General features: G+C 42.0%; 1 protein-coding gene across 1 annotated transcript in view; it reads left to right on the top strand.

Annotated features, from left to right (window-relative positions):
* The window catches only part of CHN2 (chimerin 2), a 242,163-nt gene that overhangs the window by 124,741 nt on the left and 102,191 nt on the right, over positions 1-15,231 (top strand). The window contains exons 2-3 of the mRNA XM_090287070.1: positions 7,407-7,445; positions 14,948-15,003. Of these exons, the coding sequence (XP_090143196.1) occupies positions 7,407-7,445; positions 14,948-15,003 (95 nt within the window). The remainder of the gene's footprint in view (positions 1-7,406; positions 7,446-14,947; positions 15,004-15,231) is intronic.

The raw sequence follows: 15,231 nt of genomic DNA, 5'->3' as shown, positions 1-15,231 counted from the left end.
CTTCATCGCCTTCAGAAAATCTCAGCTAAGCCTGGTTCCTGGGGCAGACAGTTTCTGGAATTTGTCTACTCCCTGCACAGAGGACAAAATCAGTTACACAAATCCTGGATAATGAGATTCACAATCAAATGCATATCAAGCCTTCAGTCCCTGCCCAAACAGCAGTTTCCAAAGAGAATACATGGATGTCTAATTTCTCAGGGGAGCGCAGGGACCCTGTAGAAGTGACAAGCATTAGAACACACTTCTGTATTCCTTAGCCAGTGTGACAGCGGGAAAGTCTGTAACAGCTTTAACATCTCACTATTCTGCAGCAGTGAGGATGATCTTCAGGCCAGGTCACACTCGGGTGGGGTACCCTTTGGCCAGAGCGCCCCGACAAGACCATAATAGCCACAGACCACACGCTGTGGCCCCTCCCCTACTTCGAAGACCCAAGCCTGGGCGTATGTGTGTGTGGAGGACACGCTGCAGCGTTTGCACCAACATAACACGCTCCTCATGCTGCTGTGGCTGCTCACTTTCATTTGGATTCCAACCCATTTGGGCCCATTAAGCTAATCACCCAACACATCCTGAACTGTCATCTCCTTGTGAGGCTGTCCCTTGCCTGATGGAAAACCTGTTTCCACCCAACTTCCCTGGAAAAAGACCACAAACTGCAGCCCATTTGCAAATGTGCACATCCATACATCAAAAGTGACAGCAGAGACCTGGCTCCTCTGGGGAAGGGATGGCAGAGGAGGGACCCATCCCTCAACTTATTTCTCAGCTGATCCCTCTCATGCCATAGGTCCAGCTTGGTCTGAAACATTCTTCAAGGCGGGTCATCTCCACCTGCCTTGGTAGATCATTCTCTAAGCTGGTGAATCTTTCACTTGTCTCGTGTTTCCAAAGCCCTGGCATGCGTTTTCCTGCTCCTCTAGCCGTACGCCGCTGAGCCACGTGAAGGAATCTGGCTCTCCTTAATGTTCACAGGTATTTCCTCTTCGGTTGTCACTTACCCAAGTGTAGCGCATGGCGTTCTCTAATTCTTCTTCATTAATCAGTCCCCACATTCCTTTACACTTGCTCCTCAGGTGGTTCCAGCAAATCGACATATTTCTAGAGCTGGAAATGTCTGGAAGAAGAGAGCCTCCAACTGCTACCACCACAACCGCAGGGTCCTGGGCAGCAGTGGGGAGGGGGAGGGGTTCACCTCACTCCAAGGGCACTGTGTCTTTCCACATGTTCATTCCAAGGAGCCTCTGTGCTTCCAACGGCTTCTCTGCAATTGCATACTGAGTCCACCTGTGCATTTGCTAATCAAGTCTTACCTGCATCAGAAGCACAACTGTATTTTGGTAATAGCCACTGCTGGTGAGGATGAGGAGGCACACTTTTACTCTGTTGAGAGTCCCACTTGATACATCTCTTCAAAGGCCATTTTATCAATAGCTTTTAAAATAAAAAATGCATAGACTCTTCACCCAGCAGTTCAACTTCCCAGAATCTATATGACACACATAACATACCATTGCAGCATTGTTTCCAAAACTTGAAAATTGTCTACACGTCCCTCAGTTGAAAATCATTATATAAATGAATTAAATCCATTTTGGTATATTTACACAATGAAAGACCAACAACACAGGTCTATGTGTACTCACATGCAAAGATACCTAAGAAATATCATTAAGTTCAAAAGCAAATTCCAGGACAGTATATATGATTATGAGGCCATTTATAGGACCAGCTCTGGAAGGAGTCACATAAATCTATTAATGGTAATTTTCTAAGACATATATTCTTCAATTGAGCTTTTTCTGTTTTTCAATATTTAGTACATCTTTTATGTTTAGTAAAACAATCGAGATAGTAAATTATTTTTGTCATGCTTTTTATCTTCATCCTATGACATGTGCTCACTGTTGTCCCTTCAGTCCTCTCTTGGTGTCTCTGACACTAAAGTGCTTTTTTATATCCTGATCCCAGAATTCTTCATTTTCCACCAGAGTTCAGAGTCTTTGCAGGGCTTATACTTTAGCACATAGGGTTTGCGCAAGATTGCTTCCAAGTTTTTCCCTGAACTTTTAACTTTTTGTTTTATATGTCAGGTTCTTAAAGGATTTTTAAATTTAAGTGGCCTTATTACCTATTTTGATCATTTTTTAAGTATCTTCGTCTTTTCTCCCTTTTCCCCTTCTTCAGTGAGAGGCTATACCTACTTAGGGTTTCTCATTATATAACGTTTATTTCACAGAATTTTTCAAAGAGGGCCAAGGGAGTCAGCCATGGCATTTTGCTGTGAAAATCCCTGTCTTTCCTCTTGTCTTCCCTAGTTTTTTCTTCACTGACACTGTACGCACTGTGTATGTTATTATAAGGATTATTTTTGTTGGGTATTTCTATGTTTTATTTTAAGGTGATGATTCATTGAGACAGCACATTAAAAAAAAGAAGAAGAAATTACCTCGCACTCCCATTAACTTACTTCTCATTCATTTTAATTTTTACACAAACAAAAGGAACAGAAAACTTTAACATGCAGGTGAGCAAAGAAGAAAAAACTAGAACTCACTTCTATTTTCATTGTCAGGTACAGCAACTATTAATGATTGACTTTATAGTCTCGTAGATCATTTCTATGTATATAAATATATATCTTTTCTTAAAATGCGATTATATTTAATCAATTATTTTGCAATCTGACTTGTTTAATACTTAATGTAGCATGAGTATTTTTCTATGTCATTAAAGATGGGTAATATGAATAGCAAACAATTTACTAGAGTCTGAACACCAGACTATTTTATATATATTAATCCATCCTATCCTCACAACATGCTATTTGATCTATTTTATAGATCAAAAAAAAAAAAACAACAAAAACCTGAGGCACAGAGAGGTGAGCTTACTTGCCTAAGGTCACACAGCTAGTGAGTGACAGAGCTAGGTTTCGAACCTAGACAGTCTGGCTCCAGAGGCCACACTCTTGACCTCAGAGCTCTGATCCACACCATCATCTTTATGGCTATAGTATATGATCCTTAATTTAAACACTCCCTTTGCCAATGGCTGTTGGATTCACTATTATACATAAAACAGCAAGGAACAGCTTGTTCACATATTCATCTTTGTTCACGTGTTCAGTTATGATCTTAGTTTAAATTTCCACAAAGAGAGTTGCTGTATCAAAGAGTTTAAGAATTTTTCAAAATTTGGATACATTAGTCAATACTTTTAAACAATATATTTCCTAACCTTTTTAACCCTCATAATTCATTGTTTCTTTCAAAAAATGTTTAACTGTCTTATGGGTTTAATAATCATTTTTTTCTTAGAACATGGAGCTTCTGTTCTGCCTCCTCTTCCTTCTTTCTTCATTATACCCATTTCTTTCAAATGTCTAATAAAATAGTGCAGTTTCCCAAAGCATCAGGCCTGTGTTGTCAGAGCTACCAGCATCTTGCATCTCCTGGACTTGAACTATTAGTTAGAGGTATATGCAGAGATGGGATACTGGTAACTTGATTTGATGTCAATTTTCTATGCTACAATTTTGTTTTATTCCTCTCTATTTTCTTTTTTCTTTCAAGTTGCATGGGAATTGAAGTAACAAATATGTTATATATATTTTTGTCTTGATTTCAATGTATGTAAATTAAGGAGGCCTGCCTGGCAAGGATGACTGAGATGTCAGAAGCCTGAAAGGCAGGGCTCCCCACTCTAGTCCCCCCTCTGCCTCTTACTTGTTTTATGATGTTGAGAAAGCCACTTAATCATCTTTGTTTCCTTTTCCTTATTTGCCAAAGGAGGAAGGTGAACTAAAAGACCTAGAAAACCTATTTCAGGTTTTTTTAAAAAGTCTCAGGCTATCCAAGAGTAAACTAGATCTTTGAGAAATTTTGTGTGACATTGGGGCAAATGTGCAGGTTGGTGGGGCAGTGCTGGTGCAGCTAAAGATTTGTTTCAACATATTAAAAATAGTTTGTGCCTTGTCACTTGACCAGGGTCTCCTAACCGTGCACTTCAGTGGTTTGGGAAGCATGTCTCTAAGGCCAAGATAATTATAGTTCTTCCACTGATGCATGACTAATGGGCTCTCACTCTGAATTCCTTGATGGGAAAGAATAACCTTCCATGACAACAGCGCTGGAGCTTAATTACAGGCTCCAGATCTGCAGGCAAGATTAGAGATTGTCATTGGCTGCAGTCCAGGAGGCGGAGACAAGAGCATGAGCTCACCTGGGAAGGGCCAGGAACTGGTGATGTAGCAACGATGACATTTGTGGGACTCACTGAGAACTTGCTGTTTGCCAGGTACTGTCCCAAGAACTTTATATACATCATCTCGCTTAATTTCCACAATAACCCTAAGAGGTGATGAAGAAGGTACTTATATTTTTTCTGTTTTATAAAGATGGGTACTGGGGTGCTCTTAAAGGAAGCTACTGAACCTGCCTCAAGTTAGTTATCAAAGGTAGGATGTGAACCCTGAAAGTTTATTCATTTATTTTACACACATTTTGTGAATGTCTGGTGTATGCCAGGTACCCTCATAAGGGCTGGTGATACAGGAGCGAATGAGGCAAAACTCCTGCTTAATTGAGTTTGGCTAATGGTGGGATGAGACCAGTAATAACAAGTCAACAAATAAGTAAGTTCAGAGGGTACCAAGAGCTACGATGGAGAGGTGCTGAGGTTGGGAGAAGGCCACTTGACACAAAGTGGACAGGAAAGGCCCCAGGAGGTGACATTCAAGCTGAGTCCTACACAATGGAGCACGTCAGCCACACAAAGGTCTGCTGGAGAGCTTTCTACAAGGGGGGTCCACAGAACAAAGGCAGGGGCTTGGAAGAGCGTGTCTTGTTCCAGGAACCCAGAGAAGGGCAGTGTGGTTGGACCATAAATGAAAAAGGGGAAAATGTCTGCCATGAAGTCAAGAGGTGGACCAAGACCAGATGACACTGGGCCTCGGAAGCCACAGTATGATGTTTGTCTTTATTCCAACAGCAGAGAGAAGACCTTGGAGAATTGTAAGCAAGGGAGTGTTATACTCTCCAGTCTCTTTAGGCAGCTTTCTCCTCTCTGTCACGTTGCCAACCAGGAGCAACTGGAAAGGGATCAGCTGTTTACGTGCAGGAAAGCCTGAACGAAAGTTAGAAAGTGAGGAGCCAGTGTCTCGGTGGAAACAAAAGTCTAAGTTTTTTACAGAACAGGACTGAAATGGACAGTGACTGGTCATCTCCTCTGAACTTTTGACTTCAGGAACGAGACCTTAGGAAATCCAAGCTGAGCGTCTGAACCATGTTTTAAAACCTATACAAAGGAGACTATTTCTTACTTTGGGGATCATCCCTCAATATGCAGAAAGTTGCACCCTAGGTTTTGAATGTTCTTGACCATTCTTGGTCATGTGGTTGTGCTTACATCGTGGACTAAATCTCAGCCAAAATAACAAGACATGACAGCCTTGGGTACAAGCCATCTCAGGGATTCACACTGCTAGGCAATTTGATATGTGTGTGTGTGTGTGTGTGTTGATCTTTATCTTTGAAAAATGTTTTTGAAGGTGCCATCCACATTTTAACATATAATATCTGGCTTTCGGGTAAGATGACATTGTATGGAGAGTTCTAGAATTTTATTGTAGACTTGGCAGCTTAATTTATTTTCTTTGAATGTTCTTTATAAACAAACACATTAACCCATTAAAACCAGTTTACATAAGGCCTGGCCAGGTGGCTCAGTGGGTTGGAGCATTGTTCCGTACACCAAAACGTTCACTTCCCAGTCAGGACACATGCCTCGGTTGCAGGTTCCATCCCCAGTCGGGGTGTGTACGGAAGGTTACTGATTGATGTTTTTCTCTCACATCGATGCTTCTCTCTGTCTCTCCCTTCCTCTCTCTCTAAAATCAGTAAACACATCCTTGGGTGAGGATGAAGAAAATTTGTTTTTTGTAAAATATAGGATGAGAGTAATTGCTTTCGTAGGTTGAAAACTCACTATTTTAAGACATTGTCCTATTTCTTTGACAAAGTATTAAGGGTTTTGCTTTATTCAGCAAACTAATTTTGAATAACAACCTAAAGCTTTATTGATGCACTGTGTGTGTGTGTGTGTGTGTGTGTGTGTGTGTGTGTGTGTGTGTGTGTGTGTCTGATTTCCCATTGGTAGCTTTCTGGTAGTGCCAGCCTAACACTACAGATTTATTTCAATGACACCACCTTTAGAGATATTTAGTTGCCTCTGTGATAGGGTGGGCCCCAGACAGCAAAATAGCAATTGTGGAAGAATTTAATTTAAGCTACACATGTGTAATCGAGGAGGATTTGGGAACGTTCATCACTTTCAAATGAGGTTTTATTTATAAATAACCTATTTGTTTCTCAGGAGGGAGAAAATGCTCACACTCTCTTACGCATGAGGTTAGAAGAGTTCTATTCCTTTGCATGAAACTAGTGCGCGACGGCAGTGCAAGGACAAGGACAGTGTGAGGGTGGCTGGGTGAGGCCATGGAAGGGCCTGATGACCAAAGCAGAGCTTCCCACCTGAAGGTGCTGACTTAGAGAACTCTTAAGGTTTCCCCAGATCAATAGTCGTTGTTTTGGGGGAAGAGATTTTTCCTTTTGGCCGTTTAAGCTGGAGTGTGTTTTCTCGAGGCTGTGGCTCGGAGCTCAGAAGGACTAACAACTCCGTCAGAATTATATACTCAGCTGCCAGCGCCGGGGCTGCGGAGTCAATGGAACAAGCAGATTTTCTTCCATTGCCTGCGTTGTAGGTTGATGAATAACAATCCCATCCTCTCCGTTTAGTTGTAATTCTTTTACTCTGACACTTCTGATTGCAGAGACGTTTTCTGGAAATCGCCTACGTCATTTATTGGAGTAAATCCGGGGAGGTAATGCAATTCCAATTGAATCGTCGGTGTCTGCTGTCAGACCGCATCTTTTCAGAGTTAGCCAAGTTGCGCAGCGTCCCAGATTTAATACTTAACATACTTGCAACTTTGCGTCTTGCCCTCAAGTCTTAATAAATGGGCTAAAGGTCTGATTGGAAGCTATGGGATAAATTATATGTTTATTATGCCAGGTTAAGTAAATACTGTTTGAAAGGATTACTAGAGGGCACAATCAACTTAATTGCTTTTAAAAATCTTCTTTTGATTTACTGGGCTCTATGAAGATGATTAAGCAATCGATTCTGTCATGCTAAGTGACCTGAAGAAAGTGGTGTTGGGTCCTCCAGGGGTGCCATTGCAGCTTGCGTCCCTCATGCTTGGAACTGTCCCAGAAATGAGCGGAGGGCCCCCCCGAGACCCAGTGCAAGTACTGCTGACAGGCTGTTGTTCCTCCAGAGAAGACACAGGCTGACGATTTGACGTTTGGGCTGACGGTTTGATTTTTTTCTTTTTATTCCAGATGCTGAAGAATACCAGCCTCCGATATGGAAATCATACCGTGAGTACCTGTCGTGGGACTCGCCCCAGAAGTCTTGAGCAGGCCTGCCCTGGGAACAGTTCTCGCCAGTGATTTAGTTCACACACGTCGTCCCAGCTCACAGCACTGAAAACCCACATCTTTGCTTTTCCCCGAAGGAGAGATATTGGTCACAGAGGTCTGGGAAATGACTCACTCTTCCCTGGCCAGGACCTCCAAGAGCAGGCTGCCTGTGACCCATTTCAGGAATGCTTAAAAAAAAAATTTTTTTTTAAAGATGCCTTTGATTTACAGCTTTTTCTTTTCTTCTTTCCTCCTTTTCTTCCTTCCTTCCTTCCTTCCTTCCTTCCTTCCTTTCCTTTGCACAGTTGGTCAGCAAGGGTAAATGTGTTGAGTTCCATGCGTTATGTTCCTGGCCAATATCATATGGCTATAAAATCATATGACATTTACCACAAACAAATTCACAGAGAGCAAAGAATAATGTTTGGTCACTTAAAGGCGACTCCTTAGAAGCAGAGATCATTGCTTGATTATCAGTCTCCAGTTAGCTCTCTGTTCTTGGCATCCTCCACCTGACTAAGTGCTTCTCCCATGAGAGCAGGAAGGAGGGTGGTAGCGGGAAACCCGCTGTGCTGAGAGCACGGGGACGCAGGTCCCTGTTCAGGCCCTGCTTCTAGATAGCAGTAAAAAATAATCATTGCTGTTGTTACGGATGTTGCCGTGGTTTCTACTGCCCGAGGAGACCTGCCATGGGCCAGCTACTGCACTAGCTATGTGCCTGAACTCTCAAATTCTCACAGCAGCCCCGAGCAACGGGTGCCATCATTACCCCCGCTTCATTCACATACAAGGAAACCGCAGCCTCAGGGAGCTTCAGGAACTTGGCAAAGATTTACGAAAAGCCTTGGAATGGCATTCAGAGTGGAACGCAGAAGCAAGCCTGCTAGTTTCCAAGACTTTCTTTTTCTATTTAAAATATACATACATACATATATGTGCATAAAAATACAGACCAACACACGTATATGCATATGCCTATGTATGTATGTATTTGTTACAAAAGCAATACAAAGCTGTGTAAAAGACAAGCATTGCAGAAGTACATCAAGCTGAGAGTAAAAATTTTCTGTAATCCACAAACCAGTCCCCTCCCCATATTTCACTCCTCTTTCCTAGGAGCTGACCTTTCCAAGTGTTTCAAATACGCAAGCCCAATATTAAGGCATTTCTGTGGTTGTTACATCTCTTTGTAAAAATGGGTTTTATGTTGTGCTTGGTGTCCTTCAGCTTGCTTGTTTCACTTTGCAACTATCATCTCTTTATCTTTTTATGTCAGCACATATCCAGGCATCACATTCTTTATTACATGAGTCTGTTCTTCCATCTGTGAAATAAAGGGCTTGTGCTGGGTTTCTAAGGGCCCTTCCAACCTACTGTTCTGCATTCTGATCTTCTTTTTTAAAAGCCAGTGCTAATGATTCCATAATTGGATGTTTTTGTTTGTTTGTTTCCTAATGGAGTGTGAAGAGCTCTGACAATAAATCAACAAAATATCTGTAGCGAGAGGTATCGGGCGCTCCGTGACTTACCGTGACTGACCGTGCCTTATGCACTGGCCTGCACACATTAACTACCCAATAAATATTTGTTGAGCGAATGCCACCTCCAAGAGCTTTACTGAAGCAGAAAGATGGCATTGGCTCAATTTCATTTCACCTTTTGCTAAGAGACCTGCCCACCCAACCCCCCCTGACCCCCGATATAGCCCTTCAAAACACTTCTGTGTCTAAGGAAGCATAAAAGGGCATTAATAACTCCATGTTCAAAATATCACTCTTACCTTAGTGCATTTATTTTAAGTTTGATTTTTGGATCTAACCAAGATTTTTTTTTTTTTTTTATTTGCTCTAGAATCATAAAGCTGTAGATGCACAAGGGGCGGTTGGGCCGTTGAATATAAAGCTAAGCCATAAAAGAAGTTTCTCTTTATTATACCCAATAGCAGTCATCCAGGCTGTATTTGAGGGAGTCTCATGATGTGGGATCCAAAACTGAGGGGAACGTGCTTTCAGCGGTGATGTCCACAGCATGAAAAACTTACCGGCTAAAGGCCTACAGAGCACGACTGAGAAAGAACGCTCTTCCGTTTGTCTTGAACCATAAACTCTTTGAGTTTGGGTGTTGGACCACTATCAACTCACCTGACAATATTGTTCCCAAGCTCAGGCTTCTCCCTCTTATTACCAAGATTAGCATCCACTCCTTTGGTCTTTCAGCAAACACGCAGTGAGCACCTTCTGCATTCAGGATAAATATTAGGAGCCACCAATGAATAAAACGTGGTCCGTACTTTCCTCCAATTTACAGTCTAGTAAGGGAGACAGATGTAAAGCCATTAACTTAAAATGCAAATAGATTTCAGTAATAATGTACTCCTCCTCCACCGCCTGAAATGAGAGACGACTTCAGAGAAGAGGTTAAATTTGCCTATACGTTTTGGAAGATAAAGAGGGGAAGGAATCTGAGGGCCTGACAGAACTTCATGAGATACTCTTTAATCTCCAGATATCCTAAACCCTTAGCATTTTCCTGATCTGAAAATCCCGCACACCTATCAATATGAAATTTGTTCTGTTTCAGATAACTTCCTGGTAAACATATTCTGAACTATTTTAAGAAGAACCAAGCCATTCTCTTTAAAATGCTCACAAATCATCCTTTGAAAGATTAATTTTAAATATTGATGTCAAATTCATTTGCGTATTATTTCTGGAATCCACATTTTTTCATCACACACACATATATATATTAAACTTAGGTGATTATTTGGTACTTTGAAATCTCTCATATATTTACTGGATGCAGTACATTTTCATCGTATTATAGGACTTGGTTTAAAAATTAATGAGTTGAATCAATAAAATATACTTAAAAAAAAGAAAATTAAAAAAAAATTAATGAGTTGAAATGAATCTAGAGGTATGTATGTATGTCTTTGCCCTCCTTCATCACCTAGTGTTGGCCATTAACTTTGACTTATCTGATATCAGATTCTTATTATGAAGCAGTTGTCTTTCTTTTTTCCTAAAAGAAAATTAGTCTACTTCATAATGATCCACTGTAAGAAGCTGTTTCTAAGTCTTCATGCTAATTGCAATGCTCTTTGTTGCAAGTAACAGAATAGCTCACTCAACCACATTCGTTGACATAAACAAGAAGTCCAGAGAAACTGGCTTCAGGCAGGATTTGTCCCAGCCTCTCAAAGGATGTTACCAGACCCCGGAATGTTTCTCTTCCTTTCCTGGCTCTCCTTTCCTCGGAGGGTCCACTATTCGTAGGCCCTTCCTTGGTGGTTCCCAGAGAGCTGCTGACAGCAACAGGCTGTCACTGTTACTGAAGAGCCGCAGCAGAGAGACGGTTGACGTTCTTTGCCCTCCAAGCAGAGTGTTAGAGTTGAGTCTCAGCCTTGACTGGCCTGAGTCTCGAATCCTGACTGCATCACTGTTGTCAGAGCTGGGTCATGCTACCTGCCCTAAGCCAACCAAACCCAGGGAGAGATCACTCCTGTATAATCCGCGTGACGGGGCAACACGGAGCACTGCTGGAGCAGGGAAGTTGGGTATGGATGCTGGGAAGACAGTCACAAATGTCTGACTTAGAAAGTTAGGAGAGAAAGCAGCCTTAGAAATCAACTCTCAATATTTTATATAGAGTAGATCATTCATTCATTCATTCTTTCAACAAATGCATATTAAGTCTTTACCTCAAGCCAGTCAGTGGGCTGAGAGTATGGATAAGACTGAGTCTTGACTCAGAGAACCAGCTTGCCACATGATGTCCCTTAACTTCCTTCTCTGCTCCCCTCCCTTTCTTAAAAGCCAGGCTGTCCCTTACTGAGCTGTTTCCATAAGAATAATCTCATCCCAAAGTGTCATGGAAATGCAGCTAGTTCTTAATTCTCAGGACCAAACCCCCAAATGTTAATGAAGTAACTGAGAAGAAAGTGATTCATTTCTATTCTCAAAAAGTAAAGCTATTTTTAAGTTTACTTTTTTATAAAAACCACCATCTAAACTTTCAACCAGAACTGTATGAACTGTATGCCTTCATCAGATAAGTTCAAAAGCCATCCACTAACCACCATGGGAATACTTTGAAAGATTCTATTTTTTAAAGGCCAAGTGCCAATTAAGTGGCAGATGCTGTGGCCAACAGCTCTCTGAGGACATTTCCTGGGCAGAAGGTCAAGCAGTCATAGCTTGTGCCTGTTTTCCTAAAGAGGAGTTTGGAACCTCAAAATCTTGGTCCACAGAGCCCCTGAGCCGGACTCACATGGGGAGGATATTTATAATTGCTGTTCTTCAGACCTACTCTAGATGGTGGAATCAGAAGACTGGGGGAAGGAGGGCCTGCAATTTATCATACCCTGCAGGTGCTTCTTGGGCACACCTGGCTCCAGCATATGCAGGCCCCCCCTTGGGCTTTGCACAGTGCCATTTGATAGGAAAAAGGCTCAATCCCCATGAAGACCAAACCTTCCGTTGACAAGGCCTTCCCACAGCAGGCTGGAGGTGGGGCTGAGCCAAGAAGACATCTAAAGGTCTGCTGTTTCTTACTCAGACCCATGAGATTTTTATTCCATGAAAACTGGGAAGACAGGCAGTGAGCAGGGTGGTACTGGCTCAATGACAAAAGTAAGGGACCAGGTTCAACTCCTGGGTCCATGTGTCTTCTTTAGAAACCAGTGGCTGTTAGAGGACGTCCCTGCAGGGTCTCTTAGATGACAGTGGGTCTGCACTGGCTTCACTGTCACCCAGGCCATAGGCTTTCATTCAGCATTCACAGGGACTGGGTTGATTCTGTTATCAGAGGAGCGCAAGTCGAGTTTTCTTATTGAAGAAAATGTAAAACATTCTGTCAATGAGCTCTGGTTTCTTGGGGAGCAGAGGATCCTGCGTTTCACCTCCACGTTCCTCAGTGACTGTCCCCTGCCCCACATCCACCAAACAGTTTATTTCAGTGCTGAGAATTCTCTCCCATGCCTCAGAGGGCCAGACGCTGGATAGTAGAAGCACCCAGCATGTCGGCTCTTAGCTCATAGAATCATCCAAGCAATGACATACCATACGGCATTTTGCTTATGAAATGTATTTTGTTGAACAAAGAAAATTCTAGAAACGACTCTTTAAGACAACAGGGTGCTTCAGTTTTATGAAATGTACCTCAGAGACTTTTTCAGGGATGCTTGTTTTGTTATAGCTAATCTTGAAAATGAGGGACTGAGGCCCTCCCCCAAAGCTAAGATAGATTTTTGGGCCCCTTTATTTTATATGGCTGCCATTGCCATTCATTGGTTGCTTTCTCACTGTCCGTACGTAGTTCCGATGGCAAACAGGCTTCTTGCCTATTGGCCATTTCTGTTGCTTGGAGCAGCACCGAGCAGATCTGTGGGTCCCGAGATCCGCTCACTGAGACATAGCGATCGGTTCCTGCTGTATGCCGCTCAGGGACCAGGAAGGTGAGGTGGCATCCCTGGCTTGAGGGGTTGCAGTGCAAAGGCCCTGAGGCATAAGAAAATAAACCTGGACTTTGGAATCAAAAGGATACATTTTAGCCCAATGCCCTGGGACAAATAGTTAATTTCTCTGTATTTGTTTGCTCCCTGAAAAATGAGAATGGCAATGATACATTGTTCTGTTCTCTGAGTTCTCGGGAAGGAAGTTTTCACAAAACAGTTTCTGGCAGCTGACAGGCACTCAGTATGCTGGTTTCTGTCTCTTCTCCCTTCCTCTCCATTCTTCCTCCAAAGCTCCACATAATGCTGACTATGGTTCCTGGCCTATAGCAGATGTTCAGATAGTTTCTGATATGACTTGCGAAGTCACGCTTAGCTAAAAATGCACCTCTTGTAACAGATGTACTTCCTTTGTCACCTCCAAGGGAGGCATTAAAAGTGGTGTCCCCAAAGCCATTTGCACCATGTCCCGCACCTGGAACTGTTGCTTTTTAAGAGGCATTGACTGTGGGAAGAGAAGGGGGGATTGGGATTCTGCAACTCTGTGATTCTAGGAACTGGCCCCTTCACACCCATTAAAAACATCCTGCTAAGAAGCAGTTAGTTAGTGGGTGCTCGGGCTGATCCAAGAGCAAGAAAGGAGACTCCCTCATGAGTTAAGGGGAGACCAGCCGCAACAGAGATAGTCAGTGATGTGGCCACAATTAGTTCTGTATCTTTGGCCAATTCTTCCTCCTGTTTCCTCTTTAACGAGGACCCTTCTCTGACTCTCTCTCCATACCTGGGGTACTCAAGCCTTGTCATTAGCAAGGGGCAATATAAGCTCAGACATGAGCCACATGAAATACCTATCAGAGGGTTAGATAGGTTGCTCTCTGTGCTGAAGTTGGGTAGTCTCCCCTTAATTAGGCAAGAAAATTACCACGTTCAGCTGAAGACATTGGGGAGCCGTAATTACAGAACACATCCCATCAATTCCATCCCTGTTTCCACATGATCATCTGACCTTCAATTATACTTTTTTTCTTTCTTTTTTTTTTTTTTAGACCTAAGGATAAATCAGAAATTTTGATGTTATTCCATTTTCTAGACATTATATAATCAAGCTTTTAACTTTTCAAGATTTATACCATCCAAAATTAATTTTTCCTCCTCAACTTCTGTTTTCATGGAAATAGAATCCGTAAGTACCTGCACAGGATAGCTTCCCTTTATGAGAAATAACCAGACTCACTAAACAGCAGAAAATCATTTGTCAGAGTCTGAAAAAAATTGCAAAGACTAGCCTGATAAATTGTATTTTCCTATTTAATTACTTGCTTTCCTCCATGCCTGAGCCGGAAAGTCTGTCTTTAAAGCAGGATATAAGAGACTTATTATGATTGAGGATATGAAAGGACCAGGAGAAAGGAATGACAAGGGGTGGGAAATAGTCGAACAGAAGAGACTCCATGGTGATAGGCAGGGCAGAAATGAAACTCGTGACAAAAAGCAATGACTCGGGGCGCCACTCACTCGCAGAATCCGTGGTGTCTTTGTACATAACTATAACATTTCAGAGAATGACACTCCTTTACAATGCCAGCCTTCCCCTTGCCTGTCAGGAGCCATCAGCATCATTTAATTCAGGAATCCTATTATATGATCTTACCACTTAGGTGCCCACAAGTAGAATTTCATCCTTAAAACAGCCAGAAGAATGTTAGTCGGTATCTAGTCTTCCAAGAAAACCATGAAATGAACAATGCCAGTAACAATTAGGAAACTAAATTGGCCTTATAAGAATAAAAAAATCAATTTTTCCAGGTTACATCCACAGTGACTAATTTCCATATAAATGATCTGACTTTATTCCATCTAAAAATGGGCCTGTCTCCTCTTTGCTTTTTTTGTTTGAAATATTTGCCATTTGGTGATGTACTTGGGTGGAACTATTTGAAGGCATGTTGGTATGTGTTGTCATTTTCTAACCATAATTAACTTTTTTTGTTGTCGTTTTTGGCAGTGTATCAGTTACAGCAAGAGGCCCCTCGTCCCAAGAGGATCGTTTGCTCCGGGGAGGTCAGTACTCAGCTATTTCCAATACACCTTGTTAAATATGATGAATTGTCAGCACTAGGTTGATATTGGAGGGCTGTCAGGTTTCCTGTGAGTAGATTTCTATTAACGTTTATTACAATGCCACCAAATTTTAACACCTTAATCTATATTCTGAAGACAGGTGTTATTTTAGAAATACTAACTAACTTGGAATCAAATGTCTCATGTTTTTAACCATTGCAGAGTTTT

Source organism: Furipterus horrens, unplaced genomic scaffold (genome assembly GCF_987537825.1).
Source record: "Furipterus horrens unplaced genomic scaffold, mFurHor1.1.pri manual_scaffold_9, whole genome shotgun sequence".
Lineage (NCBI taxonomy): Eukaryota > Metazoa > Chordata > Mammalia > Chiroptera > Furipteridae > Furipterus > Furipterus horrens.
The sequence above is the reverse complement of the archived record's forward strand: the minus strand, read 5'-3'. Positions and strand labels throughout refer to the sequence as shown.